Genomic DNA, 24,549 nt, shown 5'->3' with positions numbered 1-24,549 from the left:
GCCGCCTCCTCGCCGGCTGACGTCGCCGGTCTCCGCCCGCGCCGCCCCGGCAGGAGCCGCTCGCGCTGCCTCGGCGAGCGCGTTCGGCCGCGCCGCCCCAGACCCTCCGCGTCGCCGAGCTCCACGCCCACCTCTTCTTCCTCTCCGGCGAAGTCCTCTGGTGATCCTCGATATCCATGCCGGAGTAAACCCTAGATTTGAGGTCTAACCTCCCCCTCTTTTTCTCTAAGTTATTTTCTAGCTCTGTTCGACATGCCATAACTTTGTGCTCGTCCCTCCATTTTGCGTGCATGATATATCAAAATGTTCATCTGGATGTCCTCTTCATTTCGTTCCATTGTGCCATGCTTGCTTGAGTCCATCTTGATGCCCAAATTGTTGATCCAAGAGTGCTATAAAATGTTAGTTCATGATTTTTATCAGTTTATGAGCATTTGTCAATTTTGCCATGATTATTGTGTGCTGCATATGAGCATGAGTTCTACATGTGTTTTAGGCTATGCCATGCCATCTTTACAGGGGTGTATGCCACGTATTTTTGTGATCAATGTGGTGACTAGCACAAGCATGCAAAGTAGCTCTCGTGTTATTGCTGATTTCAGGGACTTAGAATTTCACCAAGTATTTGCTCTGTTGTTATTTTAATGCCATGTATTCATGCTGCTACAGAGTGATCCATGCTTCTTTTGAGTATGTTCAGTAAGGATGATTTTGATATATGGTTGTGCTCTATCCATCCATGTCCCTATTTGCATTTATGGAGTAACCTAGCATGACTAAATCTTGCTCTACTTTTCTTATAAAATGTTCCTGGCAGATTGTTTACGTGTTAATCAATTTTACCAAGGTTGTTGTAGTTGATCCATGCATGCTATGAACTTGTTCTTGCCATGGTTAGCTTCTTGATCATGTCTTCTTGCTGGGAGTATGCTTAGTTTGTCATGCAATACCTTGTGTTGAGTGCATCGAGCTTGCAAACATGCCTTCATAATTCTGTTTATGCCATGTCCAGTTTTCTGCTGTGTCTGAATCTGTTAACCAAACTTGCTATGTTTACATGGGTGCCATCATATCTTCTGATCCTTTTTGGCTTATGGTCAGTAAGGGACTTTTGTTATATGCTTTGAGTAGATTCATGCCATGCCTTGTATTGCTATGATCTGATCCTGTAGCATGTTGTTATCTTGCTCTAAACATTGCTTCCTGATGTTAATTACTGGCATGTTAGTATTTTCACTAAGTCTGTGAAGCTGATATCTTTTGCACTTTTGCCATGCTTGTTTGAACCTACTCTTGTGTGATTTAGTCGTAGCTCAGTGTTCATCTTTTGTCAAGCATCTTGAGTAGATCACTGTCATGTGCTTTGTTGCTATGTTGGAGTGCAGTAGCTTAGTTTCTTGTTGCATTCTAGATGGCATCGTGCTGTAATTGCAGGATTGTGCCATTATTGTTTTGCTTGCCATTTGCAAATTGTGCATCCGATTCCGGTGATCTTTATATCGATTTCGACCGAAATCAACTCATCTTTCCAACGGCGCACTTGATTTGCCAAGTTGAGGCCTGGTTCAATCTTTTCCTTCCGAAGCCCGCATATGCATTGCATATTACATCCCGCATATCATGCCATGTTTTGCATCATGTTGCTTGCGCATTGCACCATGGTTGATTGTGTTTTCCCTTGCTTGTGTTCTTGCGTTGGGTAGAGCCGGGAGACGATTACGTGATCGAGGAACCCGTTGAGTATGCTTACGAGGATCAAGCTTACATCAACTCGGAGAACTTTGCAGGCAAGATGACCATACCCTCGAAATCACTTCTATCTTTGCTTGCTAGTTGCTCGCTCTATTGCTATGCCGCGATACCTACCACTTGCTATATCATGCCTCCCATATTGCCATGTCAAGCCTCTAACCCACCTTTCCTAGCAAACCGTTGTTTGTCTATGTTACCGCTTTGCTCAGCCCCTCTTATAGCGTTGCTAGTTGCAGGTGAAGATGAAGTTTGTTCCATGTTGGAACATGGATATTGTTGGGATATCATTATTATATCTTGGTTACTTTAATGCACCTGTATACTTGGTAAAGGGTGGAAGGCTCGGCCTTATGCCTGGTGTTTTGTTCCACTCTTGCCGCCCTAGTTTCCGTCATACTGGTGTTATGTTCCTTTATTTTGCGTTCCTTACGTGGTTGGGTTATAATGGGAACCCTTTGACAGTCCGCTTTGAATAAAACTCCTCCAGTAAGGCCCAACCTTGGTTGTACATTTGCGCTAACAACATGTCACCTTCCCTTGGGTTCTGCAGACTCAAGGGTCATCTTTATTTTAACCCCCCTAGGCCAGTGCTTCTCTAAGTCTTGGTCCAACCTGAGCGATGCCCGGCGCCCCCTGGGCAACCAGGGTCTATGCCAACCTGACATCTTGCTCATCCGGTGTTGCCCTAAGAATGAGATATGTGCAGCTCCTATCAGGATGTCGGCGCATCGGGCGGCTTTGCTGGTCTTGTTTTACCATTGTCGAAATGTCTTGTAACCGGGATTCCGAGTCTGATCGGGTCGTCCTGGGAGAAGGAATATCCTTCATTGACCGTGAGATCTTGTGATGGGCTAAGTTGGGACACCCCTACAGGGTTTTGAACTTTCGAAAGCCGTGTCCGCGGTTATGGGCAGATGGGAATTTGTTAATGTCCGGTTGTAGAGAACTTGACACTTAACTTAGTTAAAATGCATCAACCGCGTGTGTAGCCGTGATGGTCTCTTTCCGGCAGAGTCCGGGAAGTGAACATGGTTCCCGTGTTATGCTTGAACGTAAGTAGTTTCAGGATCACTTCTTGATCACTTCTAGTTCACGACCGTGCTTTGCTTCTCTTCTCGCTCTCATTTGCGTAAGTTAGCCACCATAAATGCTAGTGCTTGTTGCAGATCCACCTCACTACCTTTTTCCCTACCCATAAGCTTAAATAGTCTTGATCGCGAGGGTGTGAGATTGCTGAGTCCTCGTGACTCACAGATTACTTCCAAAACTAGTTGCAGGTGCCGTTGATACCAGTGTAGATGATGCAGCTGGGCTCAAGTGGGAGCTCGATGAAGATCGTGTTCGTTGTGTTGTTTCATCTCCGGTTTATCAGTAGTGGAGCCCAGTCGAGGCGATCGGGGATCTTTTGCATTAGGGGTGGTCTTTCTTTATTTTGGTTCCGTAGTCGGACCTTGATTGTATTCTAGATGATGTAATGCTATATTTATGTATTGTGTGAAGTGGCGATTGTAAGCCAACTCTTTATCCCTTTCTTATTCAGTACATGGGATGTGTAAAGATTACCCCTCTTGCGACATGCCTACTATGCGGTTATGCCTCTAAGTCGTGCTCTGACACGTGGGAGATATAGCCGCGTCGTGGGTGTTACAGTGGCCCAGGGGCGCACCTGGGCGCGGCAGCTTGGCTCGAGGCGCGGTCCAGGCGAGGCGGTGCGTGTGGAAGCAGGCGAGCGGGCGCCACTGAGCAGCAAGCGGGGCGAGGTGTGCGGTGAACGAGCACGCGTACGCGTTCGTGGCGCGTGCAACGTGCGGTGGCAGTAGGATTAGCACGAGCGCGGGATGTTGACCACGACGAGCTCAAGGCGTGGCTAAGGCAACAGATCGAGGGGGAAAGTCGGGGCACAGAGCGAGGAGCTCACCACGGTCGGGTAGGGCAGGTTAGTGGGTTCGGGGTGGCTCTGATGATGGAGAATCGACGACAGCATCCATCGGCAACCGACGGAGAAGAAGAAGGCGAAGACGACGAGCTGCGGCCTCCCAGCTCAGATCTAGAGTTGGAGGCGATGAAGACAACCCCCACGAAACTCCTAGATGGTGGTGAGGTGCGGGGTAGCCGGAGACGTGACGACGGCGATGGCCATTGTGGCAGCAGCTACGGGTGGTCATGAACGCGGCAACAGTGATGCGAGGGGAACGAGAGAAAGGGGGGAGGGGATCTGGGGGTCTAGGGTTCGTCCAAGGGCGTGGGGAGGGGGTTGCCGGCGTCTTGTGGTCGGGGGCAGGGGCGGATTGCCGCCTTGTGGCCATCCACGGCCATGGACGGGGCTCACGCGTCCACGACGCTCCTGGTGAGCAGTAGGAAGGAGGAGGTGGCAAGGTGGGCTGGACTCCCACTGTTGATCTAGAGCCCAGTCCACCAGTAGTTTAGGTTTTTTTTACAATAATTCTTTACTACTTTGCTTTTATTTGAGCTACTAAATGAGTTTTTTTACCACAAAATTTGGCACAAAAATACAGAGCGACATTTTGGGTTGTTACAACAAGTTCCAAAGCATTTGGGAGTGTCCAGCTATTTTTAGAAATTGAAAAGGCCAATTTTAAATGCTGCTGGACCACTAAATAAATTCTAGGGACACTTTAGGAATCTAAAAGAGGTTGGTTCCAACATGACAAATATCCAGGGATTATTTGCCACACTTTGAACATTTTAGTTTTCATATTTGGCAAATTTGAATTTTTGACTTTGAATTTTGAATTTGATTTTGAATCATGATTTGGATCAAGTGAGGATTGGCAACAATAATCGTGGTGAAGTGGCAATATTAGTGAAGGGTTACTGTAGCTTAAATATCCGGGCGTCACAAAGCTCCCATCTTGAGAAGAATCCTTGTGGATTATCAAGGCCTCCTTTTGAAGAAGATCAACATCAAGACCACATCTCCTAGGAGTGGGAAGAACTTTTACCCTAGTGTTATTTTCCTTGAATTGTCCTTGTATACTTGTGGATTTCATGTATGCTACTCTAGTGGATGTGTTATTTGGGTTTGTTTGAGTGATTTCCTCCTTGTATTCTTGTGTGTTCTTCCTCGTTCCCCCTCCAAGTGTGAAAATATCCTCTTTAGGGTTTCACCCTACAACAAATAACCTGACATTCCCTCAACCATACAGGAAGCCATCCTCTCTATAATTTGTTGGGTAGGCAACCGCTTGAAAGTTCACCGAAGGAATCCTCATGCAACCTCGTCTCCTGCGTCATAGACATGCCAGGTTGTACCGCTGCACAGCTGCCGCTGTCTCGTGTCGCCGCTCCACTGTATGCCCGTCTCGTGCAAGTCTGACCACACCACCATGCCGACTCAGGCCTACGCCCTGCTATTGGCCTGCGCCATTCCGCCTCTCCACCTGCCCACGCCGTCCAGCCACTGGCCGTCCAGCCTCCCAACGCGGCCACGCCATGCCTCCCCGCGTCGCCGCCGCTAGGAGCTCACCGCGGGTCACCCAACTCGCGTAAGTGGATCCTCTGACTTGCAGAGGGAAGCCAGGGAGCTACATTATTCTCCTTTAGTGAAATAGAGAAGGCAAGTCAGAGACCTAGCACAATGAACAAACTACTATAGATGGCCAACTACTGTACATCAATTATCATTGTGAAATCGTTGTATTATAGCACTGTTCATGAAACTGCTGAAGGAAAGCCAGGTTCATGTAGCTTCCTTGACTTCCCTTAGTAAGTCTGAGGATTCACTTCCACAACTCGCAAGGCAATGGTGTCAGACAACATCGTCCAGTGATTTACGGGTCCTAAGCTTGTTTAATGAAAAACAGAAAATAAAGAACTTTAAGTGAAAAATTTACGGAACCGAGAAAAGTTGTTGTCTGACATCTGACAACTTCATGAAAGATTTTTACACTGGCTATTGGAGTTGCTCTTGATATCTAGTGAAGCAGGCCTTTGCTCCGCAGCTCAGCTCCTGAAGCGGCCGGTGTAGCTGCGGAGTGGCACCGAACGCGTTGGCTCCATGCCCTCCTATAGCGGAGCGGCTTGTATGCCATTTTTTCGGAGTTGCAAAAATGCCGCTTCACACACTGTGCATGCAGATGGAGCTGAGAGTTGAAAAGTGGGGAGAGTATCAGATGATACGGAGCCTTAGATGCTCCCATGATACGAGCTTCTAGGAGCCGAAGGCTTTCAACATTTTGCGAAAAAGACCTTTTGAAGTCTAAAAATTCCGAACAAGTACGGCAACCTTTCAGAACCTTCTAGGAACCATTAAATCTGAGATCCGATGGACCAGAAGATCGTATCATGGGAGCATCTAAGGCATGATATTACCTGATATTTTTCCTTCAAAAATGGGGACTGGAGACCTGCCGAACAGGGCCCTGCTGGTAGTCTAGTTTTTTTTAGGGGGACTCGTAGTCTAGTCGTAGTAGTATATTTTCCGGGCGGACGACGTGGCCCGCCTCGCAGCGCACACAGCCGCAGCCACCAAAGCCATGGCCGTTATCCTCCAAGGCTCCGCCGCCTTCCTCCCGCCCTACAAAACCCCCCAAACCCACCCAAGCCACCCGCCTAGTCATGCAGATGCAGACCATCACCCTCCGCGCCGGCCCCTCCGCCCACCGCCTCGCGCCGCCGCCGGCGTCGGCCAGCTCCTCGAACCTCTCCGCCGGCCGATGCTTCCTCCTGCGGCCTCCCCACTCCCGCTGCCGGCGGCCCCGCTCCATCAGGGCCTCAGCTTCCCTTGAGCAGGAGGTCAAGGAGCGCGCCGACTCCCCGTCTCCGTCTGGTAAGTGAAATCTTTGCTTGCTTCCTTCTTCCTCGGCACGATTGGAAACCCGGAATTTAGATTCAGGGACGAAACGGTGGCATGATACTGGGAACAAACTGAGGTAGTTCAGTGCGCGAGGCTGTTGAGTGCCTTGTAAGTGATTTCTTTTAGGGGACCCTGTAAGTGATTTCGCAGAGTGTGTCAATGATGATTTTCATGTGCCCACCAGTTTGGTGACACGGACTGAAATGAGCCGGTAATGTGCAAGAGATGGTTAACTTTGTCTGCATGGCTCCAGTGTTTTCTGGTCATGTAATAACTGGAGGAGTGAGCACCCTGTTGCTTTAGAATTGAAGAGGAGACGCTCATTCGTGTCAGCGCACAGATGTGGCGATCGTGGCTTTACACACCGATAGCTCCTAAGCGCTGCGATCGTGGCTTTACACACCGATAGCTCCTAAGCGCTAACCAATGACGGTGCAAGGTTCTGATATTTTTTCTAATGTTAGATTGAGTTTGTTGAAATAGTAATTTATGTAAAATACATGCACACTTGGGCCTTTCTACGTTGAAATTCATCTTCATCTGGATACTTGGTACTTTAGTTAAAAAAAAAAACAGTTTGACTTGCTATCATCAGAACCCAGTGCTTATGCATTCTCCATGAAATTTTCCTACGTATATTGACTTCACTTCTTTTTGGATGATGCTAATTTATATACTTCACTGGATTATTTAGCAGGGACTAGTAGTCAAGCAACTAGAAGAGATGTGAGAAATATTGCAATTGTTGCTCATGTTGATCATGGGAAGACAACTTTGGTGGATTCAATGTTAAGACAATCCAAGGTACATCCCAGAAGTACTATGTTTTGCTCTGTGAGGCTAATTTACTTCAAGTGAGTTGGCTGCGAATTAAATTTCTCAGTGATGGAAGCTTTATTTAGAAGGCAAGCACACTTTGCAAATATAAGACAAGCTCTCCCACATATTGCCATACTATTGTTCCGTTTGATTCCTTGATATTTGATCTTGTTTGGTTTGTTAGTATAATAGAACTGATTTTTTGGTCTGGTCTTGGTGGGTTGCTTTCACATTGTTTGTATGGGCTCTAAATTATTGATCTTTACTCTTTGTTCAGTCTGGCAGGTCCATAGAACTGGTTTGAGTCATCACAAACATGGTGTTGTTTAGAGTCCCATAGGTGCTGTGGAGGCTACTCCTATACCCACCTGAAACTGTTGTGCATACTTATTTACTTTTAGTTGTGTGGGTTTTCTCCACAAAATATCTGCGTAACTTTTGTTTGCTGTGTCATTCTTCAGTTTACCTCCTATCCTGTATTGTGACACAAAATTGCAGGCTTTAGTAATATTAAGAGCTGTGCTCAGATATATTTTATTTTTGTGTGACTTATTTCTGTTGAATCACCATGTTGTAGCACAAATCTAGAGTGTATTTACTATGAAATTTTCAATCGTCTTATTACCCTGAATGTTTACCTTATGCAGGTTTTCCGAGACAATCAAGTTGTGCAGGAAAGGATAATGGACTCTAATGATCTGGAGAGGGAAAGAGGAATTACTATACTGAGCAAAAATACATCAATAACCTATAAGGGTACCAAAATCAATATAATTGATACTCCTGGGCATTCAGATTTTGGTGGGGAGGTGGAACGTGTTCTCAACATGGTGGAAGGAATTCTCCTAGTGGTACTATGCTACTAGCTACTGTTTTGTTTTTATTAAATGGCATGTTTCTTATTTAATGCCTATGACCTTTTTGAGGACACATATTTGAATTCCTATGAGCATTACCGTAGCTGTTCAATCTTCCACTGCATGTCTCCCTAGATCCTGTCAAACATATTTTCCAAATAGTGTCTAGTGTCACTTGAGGCAACATGTGAACGACCATCTGATTCATTAAGCCTTTCTCCTATGTAGGTTGATTCTGTGGAGGGACCTATGCCACAAACAAGATTTGTTCTGAAGAAAGCTCTAGAATTTGGACATGCTGTTGTGGTAGTTGTAAACAAGGTTGACAGACCTATTGCTCGTCCAGAGTTTGTAGTTAATTCAACGTTTGAGCTATTTATCGAATTAAATGCAACAGATGAACAGGTGAGGAGCTATGCCTGGATTGTTATTCATTTAACTTACTCTTTTTTGAGTATTAGGTTTTAACACTGGTCATATCCTAGTACTCATGTTTTTGTTTTGCCAACAATAGTGTGATTTCCAAACAGTCTATGCAATTGGCCTCAAAGGAAAGGCTGGGATCTCCGCAGATAATCTGGCTGACGATCTTGGACCCCTTTTTGAGGCTATTCTTAGATGTATACCTGAACCACACATTGAGAAAGATGGTGCCCTCCAAATGCTTGTGAGTTATAAAGTTTGTCGTTTATATGTCAAATTTTCATGTATCATCTGCAATGCTTGATTTTCTATGATTATGCTGGATTACATCTACACAATACCTCCTAAGCTATAATACTATAAATTGGGTCTCAACTATAGTTGTATTTTCATCTATTATGAAGCATACGTTTGAGATGCTCCAATCCATTCTATGGTTAGGAATACATTTATTCTAAGATGCTCAAAGCCATGTTATGGAAATTAAGTTATGTATGTTTGAGATAGCTGAAATTTTACATTCTCAATGAAGAAAAAAAATCTTTGTACTCATGGAGAGCTAATGTCGCTTGTACCATAATTCATGTTTAAGTTCAGGTCAACATGATTGATATCACATGCACATTTACATAATTCTGTTACAAGTATGCCATTGCTATTTTGAAGTCGGAGAAACTTACCATGCACCTATGTCAGTACCTTCCTTTGAAATATTCCGGAGAGAATATAGAGCAGCTTTCATAGTCATGAATTATGCTCTATATTCCATATTCACTGACTTATTTCTGTTGAAACTTACCATGCATTATTTCACGCATTGCTTTCTTTTTTTTTGACAATCAAAGGTATCTCTTTATTTATTGGAAAATAAGGTTACATCATTGACTAAAAGAGATACAATTGAGGGAGGAGGAACATCTATCCATGTGCTAGAATCATTATACTTAGCAAGCTGGGAAAGTGTTCATGAGCAATCGTATTTGCCTCTCGGTTCTCATGTTCGAAGGAAACTTTCACAAACTCTCTGGGCATGAAGTAGCAATCATTGAAGATCGCTGCTTCATTAGCCGCAGCATGCATGTCACTCTTCATGGCCTCAATCACTTCAGTGCTATCAGAACTAATAGTCAACCTGTTGCATCCCAACCCTTCGGCCAGCAAGAGACCCTCCTTCTTTCTTTGTTAACATGGTCGATCTATCTTCCTTTGAAATATCTCACCAAAATTGGTTTCATGAATTCCCAGCATATTTCGATGGTCATGAGTAATATTAGTAGTTATATTTCACTGCTTCCAATTCTGCACTCAATTGCTCATTTATATACAGGTAACTAGTACCGAATATGATGAACATAAAGGAAGGATAGCAATTGGACGACTGCATGCAGGAGAACTAAAACGAGGCATGGAAGTGAAGGTATGATTTTGATCAATTCGTTCTTCTGCATGATAGCATAAGCAACAATATTCCAACACCTATAAGGAAGAGTGTCCCACCATGGGGAGACACAAGTTTAGGGATAAATAAACTAATCCTGGCGCAACAGAAAATTAAAGGATAAAGTTTCTACGTGCCATCACAATTGTTGCGGAGTTGCGAATCACCATTGATAATAAGTTTGCCTTTAGTTGCATATACCCAATGTTCAAAAATTTACCCTTACTGAAAGGTTGTCGCCCAGCTCTTGGCGATTGAAACATAGGAAATAGAGGAGAATTAACTCCTAGTTTTTTTTGTTTGCATTGTTCTCTCCTGAGCAGGCTTATGCCTCACCGGAGAATGCCTATTTCTCATTGTGGTTGTCGATTCCTTGCCGGAGAATGCCTAATTACCTATTCCTCACCGGGGTTGTCAATTCCTCGCCGAAGGACTACCACTCAGTCCTCATCTGAGAAGGCCGATTTCTCACCGGCGAAGACCAATTTCTCACAGAAGTACCTCGTTGTCCCCCTAATGCTTCCCCTAGGCCAAAGCGAGGCATTTTATCATCGCTCAGCACTTATAAGAAAGCTAAAGCGTACACTCGAGACTGTTTTTTTGTTAATGCCAATAATAAAGATTAAAGATACATTTTCCGGAATGACAAATTTTCTTCCTGCCGTTCGTGTTATCGGGACCGAGCCTCATTCCTTGTGATGTATTCCAAGGTTGAAGGTTGACACAGCATAGCCGTGATGATTCTCTCAAATAGCATGGTAGGAGTTGAAGCAATAGCCGCCACCAAAATAAAGACTTAAAGAAGCTTATTGAGTAACATGCGGGAGTTGCGAAAGGACATAGCAGGAGGGGGAGGAGACGGAACTCATTGCTGTCGTGGTACATGCTATGCCACACTCCACATTTCTTGGAGGACTTGGGAGCGCAGTGAGCAAGTATTGCAAGATAAAGAGCAGACGAATCCTGTGGCAGCTCTGCACTTGTGCAGATGCGACTCTAGGAGAGAGCTAGGCAGCTCTATCTCCCTCTTTTGGCTACCGCATTCTGGCTGTAGACTCCCTTCTATGTGGCACTTTCCATGTTTATTTGGCCGTGAATTTCTTCTGAAGATCTTGTTTTATTCCCTTTCCATCTTTCCATTCTGAGGCTTGCAGAAAAATGGCAACCCAGTGCACCTAGCTCCTGCTTGCCAGGGCCGGCCCTAGGATTTTGGGGGCCCAGGGCAAAACTACAACTCGGGGCCCTTTAGTATAAAAACATTACTATAGTAATCAATATGCATATGTTTCCAATAGAAACTTTAATGCATCCAAAATCAACATTTATGTCAAATAATTTATTGATATTATCATAAAGTCTTCTTTTAAATGTTTTGATCCATAAACAACGACTATTGCCAACTCATCAGTTGAAGTACTGGTGTTACTCTTGATATTTTTTGTCAATAGCTTCTCAATGTGTTTCTATCAAGTCATCCATACAGTGTTTTCTTTTTTCTATTATGCACATGTAATAACACAGTGCTAAATTTAAATAAAAAGATGCACCAAAAGTTTGTAAGCTATGCATAGTGTATGTGAAGATAAATTACTTAATTACCAATACTCATATGAATATAGACAATAATAAATTAGTAATACTGTATACCTCCGGTCGGTCAAATCTTTGTTGATGATCAGGCGTCGGGCGATGTGGATCGGTGGAAGAAGGTGCTTGGTGATGTGCATGTCCATCTAGCGCCTGAAGAGTGGAGACTGGAGAATGGAGTTCATCTGTGTGCGTACTATGGCCTAACGGCAGCGCTGACTCGCCTGGTGATGGAGGCTCGAGATTAGGGATTGTCGTGACCCGCGATCGGAAGGATATGTGCGATCGCAACTTCTCGTGATCGGATGTCGTTTATTCCTTCCTGGGCTACCTATGTCGCAGCGTCTGGGTGGTAATGGGATGCATATGCATGCGAACGTTGCTGTCAACTAGTACATGGCCCGTTCCTCATGGTCACAGGCATTTGCGTCTAGCGTTCTTGCTTCCCTTGGCCTGTAGGTCATGGGCTATATACGTACGTGGCAGGTCCCCCTGGATTTTGGGGGCCCTGGGAGGCCGCCCCCTTCCCCTCCCCAGGCCCGGCCCCGCCGCTTGCGCAGGGTCGAGGGAAGGGTCCGACCACTTTGGGTTTTTTGTACCCAAAGTTCTGAAAAAATACTCTTCACTATCTTTACATGTGTTAGCACACGATCATGTCACCGCTACCTCCAACGCCGAGGGTGATGCACCGCAGCTCACGTCAAAGGAGACCCGTTTGGAAGCGTGGTGCGCAAGCAATCCGGCACGCCCGGGAGGAGAACCCCGTGTGGGCGTGCGACGGCTATGGGCTGCCCTAGGTTGACCTGATCGCCCCTAGAGCCTCGAGGTTCGCTGCCCTTCAACAAGAAGAACGAACGAAGAACGAGGAAGAAGAAGAACAAAGGGAGAAGATAAAAATAAAGGTAAAAGTGGTATATTGATTGTTCGATTTTGTATTGTTCAATCGGCCGTCATCTCTCATCTATTTATGAGGCGTCTGGACTTCCCGTACAAGAAAAAGACTTCAAATCCCATCCAAAATCTTTCCAAAATTAACCAAGCTCGGATTTAGGCAAGTCTGAGATAGCAGTTCGGTTTTTGGGTCTCACAATCCACAAACGACCTCGGATGAAGATGCACCCAAAAGGAAATTTAACTGTTTCAACGAGACGAACAACTTTCGTGTTGAACGTTTTTTGATTCGGGGTCATCTTGAAGACGTAACGCTCTCAGCGACGTGCCACATCGGAACCTGGGTGTGGTGGAAAATGGGCAAGGGCCGGGCTGCCACCCCCCTGATGGTGCGCCGTATCTTGATCCGGATATGGTGGCAAGTGAGCGAGGATCGGGTCGTCGCATCCTTAGTGGCGCGCTACATCGGTGCCCGGATGTAGTGGAAAATGAGCAAGGGTCTTCGCATTTGACTCGACGAGTGTGAAGGGTAAGGAAGCTAGCCGAGCCTAGGAGGATTCGCTTAGGTAGCTGGAACGTAGGATCTCTGACAAGGAAGCTTCGGGAGCTAGTGGATGCAGCGGTGAGGAGAAGTGTCGATATCCTTTGTGTCCAAGAAACCAAATGGAGGGGACAGAAGGCGAAGGAGGTGGAGGATACCGGCTTCAAGCTGTGGTACACGGGGACGGCTGCAAACAGAAATGGCGTAGGCATCTTGATCAACAAGAGCCTCAAGTTTGGAGTGGTAGACGTCAAGAGACGTGGGGACCGGATTATCCTGGTCAAGCTGGTAGTTGGGGACTTAGTTCTCAATGTTATCAGCGCGTATGCCCTGCAAGTAGGCCACAATGAGAACACCAAGAGGGAGTTCTGGGAAGGCCTGGAAGACATGGTTAGGAGTGTATCGATTGGCGAGAAGCTCTTCATAGGAGGAGACCTCAATGGCAACGTGGGTACATCTAACACAGGTTTTGAAGGGGCACATGGGGGCTTTGGCTATGGCATCAGGAATCAAGAAGGAGAAGATGTCTTAAGCTTTGCTCTAGCCTACGACATGATTGTAGCTAACACCCTCTTTAGAAAGAGAGAATCACATCTCGTGACTTTTAGTAGTGGCCAACACTCTAGCCAGATTGATTTCATCCTCTTGAGAAGAGAAGATAGGCGTGCGTGCCTAGACTGTAAGGTGATACCTGGAGAGAGTGTTGTACCTCAGCATAAGCTGGTGGTTGCTGACTTCTGCTTTCGGATTCGTGTCCAGCGGGATAACGCCAAAGTCGCCATAATGAAGTGGTGGAAGCTCAAGGGGGAGGTAGCTTAGGCGTTCAAGGAGAGGGTCATTAAGGAGGGCCCTTGGGAGGAAGGAGGGGATGCGGACAATGTGTGGATGAAGATGGCGACTTGCATTCGTAAGGTGGCCTCGGGGGAGTTTGGAATGTCCAAGGGGAGAAGAAGCGAAGATAAGGATACCTGGTGGTGGAATGATGTTGTCCAGAAGGCGATTAAAGAGAAGAAAGATTGCTTCAAACGCCTATACCTAGATAGGAGTGCGGACAATATAGAGAAGTACAAGATGGCGAAGAAGGTCGCAAAGCGAGCTGTCAGTGAAGCGAGGGGTCGGGCATATGAGAACCTCTACCAACGGTTAGGCACGAAGGAAGGCGAAAGGGACATCTATAAGATGGCCAAGATACGAGAGAGGAAGACGAGGGATATTGGCCAAGTCAAATGCATCAAGGACGAAGCAGACCAACTCTTGGTGAACGACGAGGAGATTAAGCATAGATGGCGGGAGTACTTTGACAAACTGTTCAATGGGGAGAATGAGAGTTCTACCATTGAAATGGAAGACTCCTTTGATGAGATCAGCATGCGTTTTGTGCGGCGAATCCAGGAGTCTGAGGTCAAGGAAGCTTTAAAAAGGATGAAAGTAGGCAAGGCGATGGGCCCTGATTGTATCCCCATTGAGGTGTGGAAAGGCCTCACGGACATAGCGATAGTATGGCTAACCAAGCTTTTTAACCTCATTTTTTGGGCAAACAAGATGCCAGAAGAATGGAGACGGAGTATATTAGTACCAATCTTCAAGAACAAGGGGGATGTTCAGAGTTGTACTATCGTGGACATAGCGATAGTATGGCTAACCAAGCTTTTTAACCTCATTTTTTGGGCAAACAAGATGCCAGAAGAATGGAGACGGAGTATATTAGTACCAATCTTCAAGAACAAGGGGGATGTTCAGAGTTGTACTATCGCGGACATAGCGATAGTATGGCTAACCAAGCTTTTTAACCTCATTTTTTGGGTAAACAAGATGCCAGAAGAATGGAGACGGAGTATATTAGTACCAATCTTCAAGAACAAGGGGGATGTTCAGAGTTGTACTAATTACGGTGGAATTAAGCGGATGAGCCATACAATGAAGCTATGGCAGAGAGTCATTGAGCACCGCTTAAGAAGAATGACAAGCGTGACCATAAATCAGTTTGGTTTCATGCCTGGGAGGTCGACCATGGAAGCCATTTTCTTGGTACGACAACTTATGGAGAGATACAGGGAGCAGAAGAATGACTTGCATATGGTGTTCATTGACTTGGAGAAGGCCTATGATAAGATACCGCGGAATGTCATGTGGTGGGCCTTGGAGAAACACAGAGTCCCAACAAAGTACATTAACCTCATCAAGGACATGCACGATAATGTTGTGACAAGTGTTCGAACAAGTGATGTCGACACTGATGACTTCCCGATTAAGATAGGACTGCATCAGGGGTCAGCTTTCAACCCTTATCTTTTTGCCTTGGTGATGGATGAGGTCACAAGGAATATACAAGGAGATATCTCATGGTGTATGCTTTTTGCCATACAACATTGTGGGTCAAACAATTGTCCTGTAGAACTTGTCTTTTAGCTTTTGTGGCACTCTCTTGTCACAGAGAATGCCAGAAGCTTGGCGCCACTTCATCCATCCGGCTTTGATTCGATGGTTCACATCTTCATCAATACCCCCATCCTCCTGCAACATTGACCCCAAATATCGAAAGGTGTCCTTCTGAGGTACCACCTGCCCATCAAGGCTAACCTCCTCCTCACACCTAGTAGTACTGAAACCGCACATCATGTACCCGGTTAGGTGTGGCGCAGTTAGGTGTGGCGGAGATGCGTATGTTGAGATGGATGTGTGGCCACATGAGGAAGGATAGAGTCTGGAATGATGATATACGGGATAGAGTTGGGGTAGCACCAATTGAAGAGAAGCTTGTCCAACATCGTCTGAGATGGTTTGGGCATATTCAGCGCAGGCCTCCAGAAGCTCCAGTGCATAGCGCACGGCTAAAGCGTGCGGAGAATGTCAAGAGAGGACGGGGTAGACCGAATTTGACATGGGAGGAGTCCGTTAAGAGAGACCTGAAGGATTGGAGTATCACCAAAGAACTAGCTATGGACAGGGGTGCGTGGAAGCTTGCTATCCGTGTGCTTATTTTTTACATGAGAGTCAGTGAGATCTTATGGGTTTCACCTCTAGCCTACCCCAACTTGTTTGGGACTAAAGGCTTTGTTGTTGTTGTTGTTGTTGGTCATCTTGAAGACCTAATCGCCCCCGCAATCGCCAGATTCGTGGAGATACACAATTTCGGTTCGGACCAGACTCTCCGCTCGACCGGACCAGAATGTCCAGTCACAACAGAAGGTTTTGATGTATTTCTCGACCCAGATCGGACAGTCTGGTCCCAATTACCGGACAGTCCGGTAGCAACATGAGGTTTTGGGCGTTTGGCCATCTCCATGATTTTTGCAACATTGCACGTTTTTTGCTCTAACTTTTGCATACGATCTCGGATTAAGACAATTTATATATTAAAATCATCCCTTTCGACGAGACAACGATCTTTCATGTTGAAACTTTTTCCATCCGAGATCATCTTAATTGGGTTTTGTATCATGCCAAAATTTGGTGTTAACACATGCCCCCTGTTTTTCGGCAAAGCTTGCGCGCTGAAAAATAACTTGCAATACTTCGGTGTAAGGACGATGTCAATACTCCATCGGCCATTTATATGTGCTTAGGCCGATAATGATATATCGGCCATGTATTTGCTTAGGGCGATAGTTATATAGGCCACTTTGATTAGCAACACTATACATCTAATCTAATGTATGGTGATGTGGTAAAACCCTTGCATGATGTAAGAAGTTATATTGCGTCCATGGATCAAAATAAGTCCTTGGAGGGTAACCAATCATACCCGAGGATGAATTCCATGTCATCAACATCAATAGCATAGTTGGAGAATGTGGATAATATGTGGACCAAAGATGTTGAAACCTTCGGCTTGGTCGTTCATAGTTTCCACTCTTTTCCTTCTTCACCTTTGCCGCACTTCTTGCGATGGAATCTTGCACACCATTCTTGTTTGGAGTACTTTGGGAACCCATGCCATGTTCGACATAAGATGCGGCTGTGATTTTGTTTAAAGTAATGACAAGTCTTGTTTTACCTTGTGCACTTTCAGCTTCTTCTCTTGAGATTTGGCACTTGATTGACTCATCTCATTGTCTTTAGTAGCCAATGTCAACACTTCAATTTTATCCTTTAAGATCAAATCTGAAGTAGCACACTTACAACCATCTTTTTTAACGCGATAGACTTGCTCAACCACCTCCTTATTCTTCCTTGTGCTCCGGACCGATTCTTTTGGAGTGAAGCGGTCTTTAACATATGATTGTTTATTGAACGTGGGCCTTTTTGGAGCTGCATGATCTTTGTGAGATGGTCTAAAATAAGATGAAGAATGTGCACTTGAATCATACCTGTCCCATGGTGAATATGGATAAAAATTAGCATAGGGAGGTATCCATGGCATTGGCATTGACGGCCCAAAATATGGATATGAATATGATTCATTGAAATTTCCCCTTTGCCAATGCCGGTCCTCAGATTTGCGCCTGCGGAATGATCTTGATGCTTTTAAATTACTTGGCCGATAAGTAATCTTCTCCTCACTTATCTTCTGATATTTTTCCAATAGCTGTGCGAAAGTGACTTTTGACTTTTTACCTTTGCGCTTACCTCGGCCTTTGCTTTCTTTGGTTGTGCTTGCATCGATCTTTGGATTTTCTTGTTGTCCCCCAGTACTTGGCGTCTTCATTGCAACTTTGGTGGAATTTTCGCCCTCAAGAATATTATCATTGTGCTCTTGAACAACTTCCTTACTTGAAAGCTTGATCCCAATATCCGAAGTTTTTACTTTCTCATGTTTAAATGGACCAGCTTGAAGCAGCTGATGCAAAAACCGTTTGCCATCAGGACCAATCGGAATAGACCGGTCATCTCTTGGTGTCTCAACAAATTTTAGTCGTCCTTTGTCAATGGCCGATTTAACTATTTGACGAAACATATTGCAATCCTCAAAATTATGTTTGAACGAATGATGCAACCTACAATACATTCGTCCTTGAATTGATGGCTTGACATGGTGATCAAGAATTCTTATGTAATTATTTTTCAGCAACAAATCAAATATTTGATCACACATGCTTGAATTGAAGGTAAACTTTTTATTTTCTAGCCGATCTTGTTGTGAGAACGGCTTTGGAGTTAAGCAAACGAATGGTTCAGATTTTACGTCACCCCATTCGGCTATGCATTGTGTTTTGCATTCTATGTCCGATGTCTTTGAAAAACAAATTATACTATCATTGGTTTTCTCAATAGAGTATAACCTTGGCTTTAAATTTCTGAAATCAAAATAATTATAACATACGTGTCTCAATTGAGACCATGCGTAAGCCAAGTATGGAGCAAGCAAAGCTACCCAATTAAATATGAACTTCAAATAAAGCAATGCGAAAAGCTTTGGCTGCAATAATAAGTCACTATCGGTCTCTTTGAATGGTACAATGTATTGACCGATATGCTTTGTAACAATTTTATTGCTAACAAGTAAATTAACCTTCATCATTGGTCTTTCAAAATTATTTATAAGATTTCTCCTAATAGATACATCAACAATAAAGTTGTGACCAAATCTGAAAATAGGTAAATCACTTGCTAGACATACCTCTTCATACACACTGGGAGCATGATGGTTGTATCACTTGAATAATACTTTGCTCCACTTTTGAATGAGTCTCTAATGCCTTGGCATCCTCTTTTTCTCCAATAGATTCGGTACACATGCTATTTGATTCGGCTTTTTCAATAACCGAATTTTCTTTGTTACCTGAATCAATACTTTTATATTTTTGAATTTGCAAGGCTTCTTGCTCTTGTCTAATTTTAGCCCACATCTCAGCTTGGCGACCTTTAAACTTTTTCATCGCAATTTCCATCAACTCCTCATGAATTGCCCCCAAATACTTTGAGGTTCTTTCAGCAATGAGGTGCCGACACTTTGCAATTGTTTAGGGGGTACACTGGATGGTACAACACTGGTCGAATGCATCATTTGCACAACTCTAGCTTTTACAATAGTAAAGTCATGAGGCCTCCGCCTTCTATTAGTTCCTGGCGAATATAGTTGCACAAATCCCAAGAGAATGTAAGCTTGTTCTCAATTACCCAGTCTGGATATAGTTGCCCCTCGATGCTTTTAGACTCTTTCGGCAATGAGATGTTGCCGAAATTCTATAGTTGTGTATGGGGAACATGATATTACATGGTAGTAGGTGAAGGCATTTGTGCTCCTGCAGAAGTTTCACTTATTCGGCCATAACCCTGAAGGTGCGGAGCCGAATTATGAATATCAACAGTTGCATATGGTGCCAAAAATTAGTAGCATGAGGTGTAGCATATGATGTTTGAGGGTAATTGACCGAATAACTAGTAGTAGTATGGCCAATTCCCCTATCCACCGGCATGTTTGGATTAACATACTGCAATATTTGCCGATGAATAAAAAGTTGGAACACTTTGTTGCATACTTTGGAAGTTCCTACATGTGGTGTCTCAACTTGATTAACTGAACTCATCATGTTGTTCATGGGCATATAGATTTGTGGGGTTGCCGATGCATGGGAGTTGGGATACATATGTTGCATGTTGCTAAAATTATATGAAGTTGGAGCATGAAGATTATTTTAAATCGGCTGTTGCGCATAATTAGATGCATGATTGATAAAACTAGGGCTAGCCGGCACATTATGCTCATTAAACGATCTAGCAACAACATACGCATTATTTGTATCTAAATAGTGAATTGGGTATTCATATTACCTTTGTAGATTACAAACCGTAGATGACGATCTCTTCGTAGCAAGAACGGGCTGGAGACCGCTCAAAGCTTCGTCCCCAGCGGAGTCGCCAATAAGTGTGTTCGCACACGAACATGTCACCGTGTACCTCCAACGCCGAGGGTGATGCACCGCAGCTTACGTCGAAGAAAACCCGTCTGGAAGCGCGGTGCGCAAGCAATCCGGCGGGCGCTTTTGTAGACCTGAAACCCCACACGTCCGGGAGAAACCCCGTCTGGGCGTGCGGCGGCTATGGGCTGCCCTAGGTCGACCTGATCACCCCCAGGGCCTTGAGGTTCGCCGCCCTGCAACAAGAAGAATGAACGAAGAACGAGGAAGAAGAACAAAGGCAGAATAAAAGTAAAGGTAAAAGTGGTAGATTGATTGTTCAATTGTGTGTTGTTTAATCGGCCGTCACCTCTCATCTATTTATGAACTCGGATTTAGGCAAGTCTGAGATAGCAGTTCGGTTTTTGGGTCTCACAAGCCACAAACGACCTCAGATGAAGATGCACCTAAAAGCAAATTTAACCGTTTCGACGAGACGAATAACTTTCGTGTTGAACGTTTTTTGATTTGAGGTCATCTTGAAGGCCTAATCGCCACCGCAAGCATCAGATTCGTGGAGATACACAATTTCGGTTCGGACTGTATTGTCCGCTCGACCGGACCAAACTGTCCGGTCAACACAGAAGGTTTTGACGTATTTATTGACCCAGACCGTACAGTCTGGTCCCAATTACCGGACAGTCTGGTAGCAACAGAAGGTTTTGGGCATCTGGCCATCTCCATGGTTTCTGCAACATTGTGCGTTTTTGGCTCTAACTTTTGCATACAATCTCGGATTAAGACGATTTATATATTAAAATCATCTGTCTCGACGAGACGAAGAACTTTCATGTTGAAACTTTCTCCATCCAAGATCATCTTAATTGGGTTTTGTATCATGACAAAATCTGGTGTCAACAACATGTAAAAGAACCCACACATTTTAAGAATCAAATTTGATTGACAATCAGTGAAATAATATGTGGGGCATGGAATGGAAGTGGTATCATTGGATTTATATTTATAAGCATTTTCCAGTGATATCACTTTTTGTTTCACACATAAGGTGCATATTGCTCTGATTATTAGTCAAACTTGGATCTGTAGATGTGCGGCGTATTACGTGAAACTAAAGGCGGGAGTACCAAACACCAAACCAAGAATGTTTAAGGTTAGTTCCTAACTAGCACAACAGAGCACACATCCAGGAAAAGTGTACTATTGGGTGAGAAAGATGTATAGTTTGAGCTCTAACTGACGTGCATAGGCTACAAAAGTGACCACTAGAGTTGAAAAAATGCAGAGTGGAGCTTATTGGAGAGGGTCATTTTACATGCAACTAGTTGAAAAATGGATGGCGTCGGCGATGCCATATTCTCGAATATTGGGCCTTTCAAATAGCATTGTGAAATCAACCTTCTTTGTCATGCTATTTTCCAACTCAAGCCAATTGTGATGGCACTGAGTGAATTTGTGGAAAATAAATAAATTATAATAAGGCGGTAGGTATACGCTGTCTCAGTAGATGTATTTTATGGAAAAATGTTACCTAATTGATGCCTCAAAGCAGCTTTTATCAGTACCAACATGTCTCAGTCTTATATTTAAGGTTACCTTCTTTTTATCCATATTAAGGTTTGTGGAGGTATTAAGAGAATACATCAACTATATAAGATCATGCAATCACTTTAGTATTTCCAGTTCTGAGTAACCTCTAGATCTCTTTGGAAGCTCAGTTAAATGTTAGTGCAACCCTTTCTCATTGGCTCCCCGTATGTTGCATATATGTGAGCAACTATTAAATATCTCGGTTAATGAAAAAATAATTCCAGTCTATACTTTTTAAAAACTAAATATGTTATGGCCTCTTTGATTTCCAGGATTTTAATGCCGTAGGAATAGGAAAACCATAGGATTGCAGTGTCATGCCCATTTGTTTGTTTGATTGCATCACACAAAGGATTCTTTCCAAGTGGTTTGAATGGATGCTAAAATTCCTATGGAATGGTACAAAGGAATCCTTAGGAAAAAATCCTATAGGATTCAATCCTATGTCTCAAACGCCCAACATAGGAAAAATTCCTAACGATTCTAATCCTCCAAATACCTATGGAATTCCTTATAATCAAAGATACCCTTAATAATGACGGTAGACTAGCTATTGGTGGTACTCAAAATTTATTTTTCTCTGCCAAAGGTGCTTGTAATCTTAATAAACAGAAACCATCATAATAATCTTCATACCTAGCCATGTTATCTCATTTGTTTTCTTTGTTGGCCCATAACTGATGTGTATCTTGCTAGGCCTTGTTTGAGAAAAAAAGCAAATCAATATATAGCTTCTACTGATTAAGATATTGGGCAGGTGTGTACACCAGATGATGCTTGTAGAATTGGCAAAATAGGTGAGCTTTTTGTGTACGAGAACTTCGGACGCGTTCCAGTTGAATCTGTTAGTGCTGGTGACATTTGTGCTGTATGTGGAATCAATGATATCATGGTTGGTGCTCTTCATGTTCATTCATATATTTAGTATATATTTACCCTTATAACCTGTTCTGATTTTTTTTTAAACTTTGCAGATTGGGGAAACTATAGCTGATAAAGTTTCTGGAACAGCGTTGCCCACTATCAAAATTGAGGAACCAACAGTTAGAATGTCTTTCTCCATCAACACTTCACCTTTTGTTGGAAAAGAGGTGTCTCAAAAGTTAACTTTAACTTACAACATTGTATCCCTACTTTTTAGGATCTTCTGCTGGAATAAAAAGAGATTTGAAAACTGGCTAAGAGAATCTTAATTATAACGCTTTTGGTCCAAATGAGAGTAATGCTTGTACTGCACATTGTATGCCCATGTAGGTAAGCTAAATGGAAGTAGTACTACGCTTTCCTGAAACTGAAATGCTTAGGAAGTTGAAGTCAGTGTATTGCACGGATGTAAAGCTTTACTCCATTGTGTTCCAATGTGGTGGAAAATGATCCATTAATTATTAAAGCTCTTCTGTCAAGAATGGCCTATTCTAATTCAATAGTTTATAGTAAATTACAGTAGTTGAGTTTCTTCTTTCTTAGTGCTGAAACTATGTCTCTCTTTGGCTTTATCCCAGGGGAAATTTGTCACTAGCCGAAATCTTCGTGATAGGCTATATCGTGAGCTTGAAAGGAACTTGGCTATGAAAGTAGAAGATGGGGAAACTGCTGATACATTTCTTGTTAGTGGCAGAGGCACACTGCACCTCACCATATTGATAGAGAACATGTAAGAACTTCTAACCTTTCGACATTATCAGCCACTTGGTATGTTCTCTAATTTTGGTATTCTCTTTAATAATTGCTTATAGGCGGAGGGAAGGATATGAATTTATGATTGGACCTCCAAAGGTCATAAACAAGACAGTAAATGGAAAGCTATTGGAGCCATATGAGGTATTTCCCTCCCTAAATGACAAAACTGAAATTTTGTATATATTTGATTTGATAGGTATGTACCCATGCCTTGCCACGGGAGCCAAAACAATTTAATGTATAAAGGCTAGGTCTGTGTTAAGGTTGAAGGGGGCGTAATTCCACCTTATATGGCATGGGGCAGGAAGGAAGCACTAAGGGTTAGAATTTTGATTTTGGCGCCATTATAATTTGGTAGCCTAGGTCATGCATGCTAAGTAAATTAATGTGATTGAGCGGCGTACGGGAAGGTGTGGTAAAATATGGCGCGGAATTGAGCGGCGTAATTCCATGTTATTGCAAAAGGTAAGTCAATTAAGGTGGAGTTGATGTAGTGCTGCAAAAGGTAAGTAAATTAATGTGATTTGAGTGGCGTACTGGGAAGGTGCGGCCAAATATGACGTAGTGAAAAAAAACCGGCTGGATGAAAAAATAAGTGGAGGGATGTGGTGGGAGGGGTGGAACCGGTTGACGAAGAGTTCTACCTCGCAGGAAAAGGAATGCTACTTATTTTTTAAGTAGTAGAGATAAAGAGGTTCTTGGAGTGCCTAAACTTGCGCTCGATGGACACCCCCACAGAGGTGCTGCCCACAGTGTCCTTGTACAGTCCCATGAAGCACATGGTCACAAAGCTTGGCAGCCTCCTCGGCGACCTCCGCGCCAACACCCCGTTGCAATGCTGCATCTGGCTCGTGGCCACAACCAGGTACCAGGCCTACAACATAAGAGGCCCCGGGTAACAATGTATCGAAGAGATAAGGCCTCTAGGTTATACGAAGCATACATATAACACAAATCGATGGCTAGCACAGTGCCTATACACTAAGGGCCTGTTTGGTTGCCTGTATCCAGCCCAACCAGGCCCTGGCAGTGCAAAATTGGCCCGTTTGGTTGCTTGGGCTGCATTAGCTTCCTGGCCCACACGAACCATAAAGCAATCTTGGGCTAGGTTGAGCGGGAATGGCCAAATCGGCCATTTTTTCCAGAGCTACATGTCGCTCTCGCCTGCATGCCTGGGGAAGTGTAGGAGACGGATGGGAAGTCCCACCCCTCTCGCCTCATTGCCCAAACGCATTCACACCTCACTATTTCACCACCCCTTTGGTGCCTCCGATGACTTCTCCACCTCCACGCCGCCCCACACCCATTCCTGCCGACCCCGAGAACCGCAACCACTGGGTCGATGGCTTGCCTGACCG

General features: G+C 44.1%; 1 protein-coding gene across 2 annotated transcripts in view; it reads left to right on the top strand.

Annotated features, from left to right (window-relative positions):
- Positions 1-6,315: 6,315 nt before the first annotated feature.
- LOC119316761 (putative elongation factor TypA-like SVR3, chloroplastic) overlaps positions 6,316-24,549 on the top strand; it is a 45,804-nt gene continuing 27,570 nt past the window's right edge. Inside the window, exons 1-10 of one of the 2 annotated variants that reach the window (XM_037591143.1) lie at positions 6,316-6,541; positions 7,266-7,372; positions 8,035-8,238; positions 8,473-8,649; positions 8,759-8,911; positions 9,995-10,084; positions 22,269-22,403; positions 22,486-22,602; positions 23,014-23,165; positions 23,248-23,332. In XM_037591143.1, the coding sequence (XP_037447040.1) occupies positions 6,331-6,541; positions 7,266-7,372; positions 8,035-8,238; positions 8,473-8,649; positions 8,759-8,911; positions 9,995-10,084; positions 22,269-22,403; positions 22,486-22,602; positions 23,014-23,165; positions 23,248-23,332 (1,431 nt within the window). In that variant the 5' untranslated portion in view covers positions 6,316-6,330. Of the gene's footprint in view, positions 6,542-7,262; positions 7,373-8,034; positions 8,239-8,472; positions 8,650-8,758; positions 8,912-9,994; positions 10,085-22,268; positions 22,404-22,485; positions 22,603-23,013; positions 23,166-23,247; positions 23,333-24,549 lie in introns of both variants that reach the window. The other variant, XM_037591142.1, reaches the window with a different exon arrangement.

This window comes from Triticum dicoccoides, chromosome 6A (assembly GCF_002162155.2).
Source record: "Triticum dicoccoides isolate Atlit2015 ecotype Zavitan chromosome 6A, WEW_v2.0, whole genome shotgun sequence".
NCBI lineage: Eukaryota > Viridiplantae > Streptophyta > Magnoliopsida > Poales > Poaceae > Triticum > Triticum dicoccoides.
The sequence above is the reverse complement of the archived record's forward strand: the minus strand, read 5'-3'. Positions and strand labels throughout refer to the sequence as shown.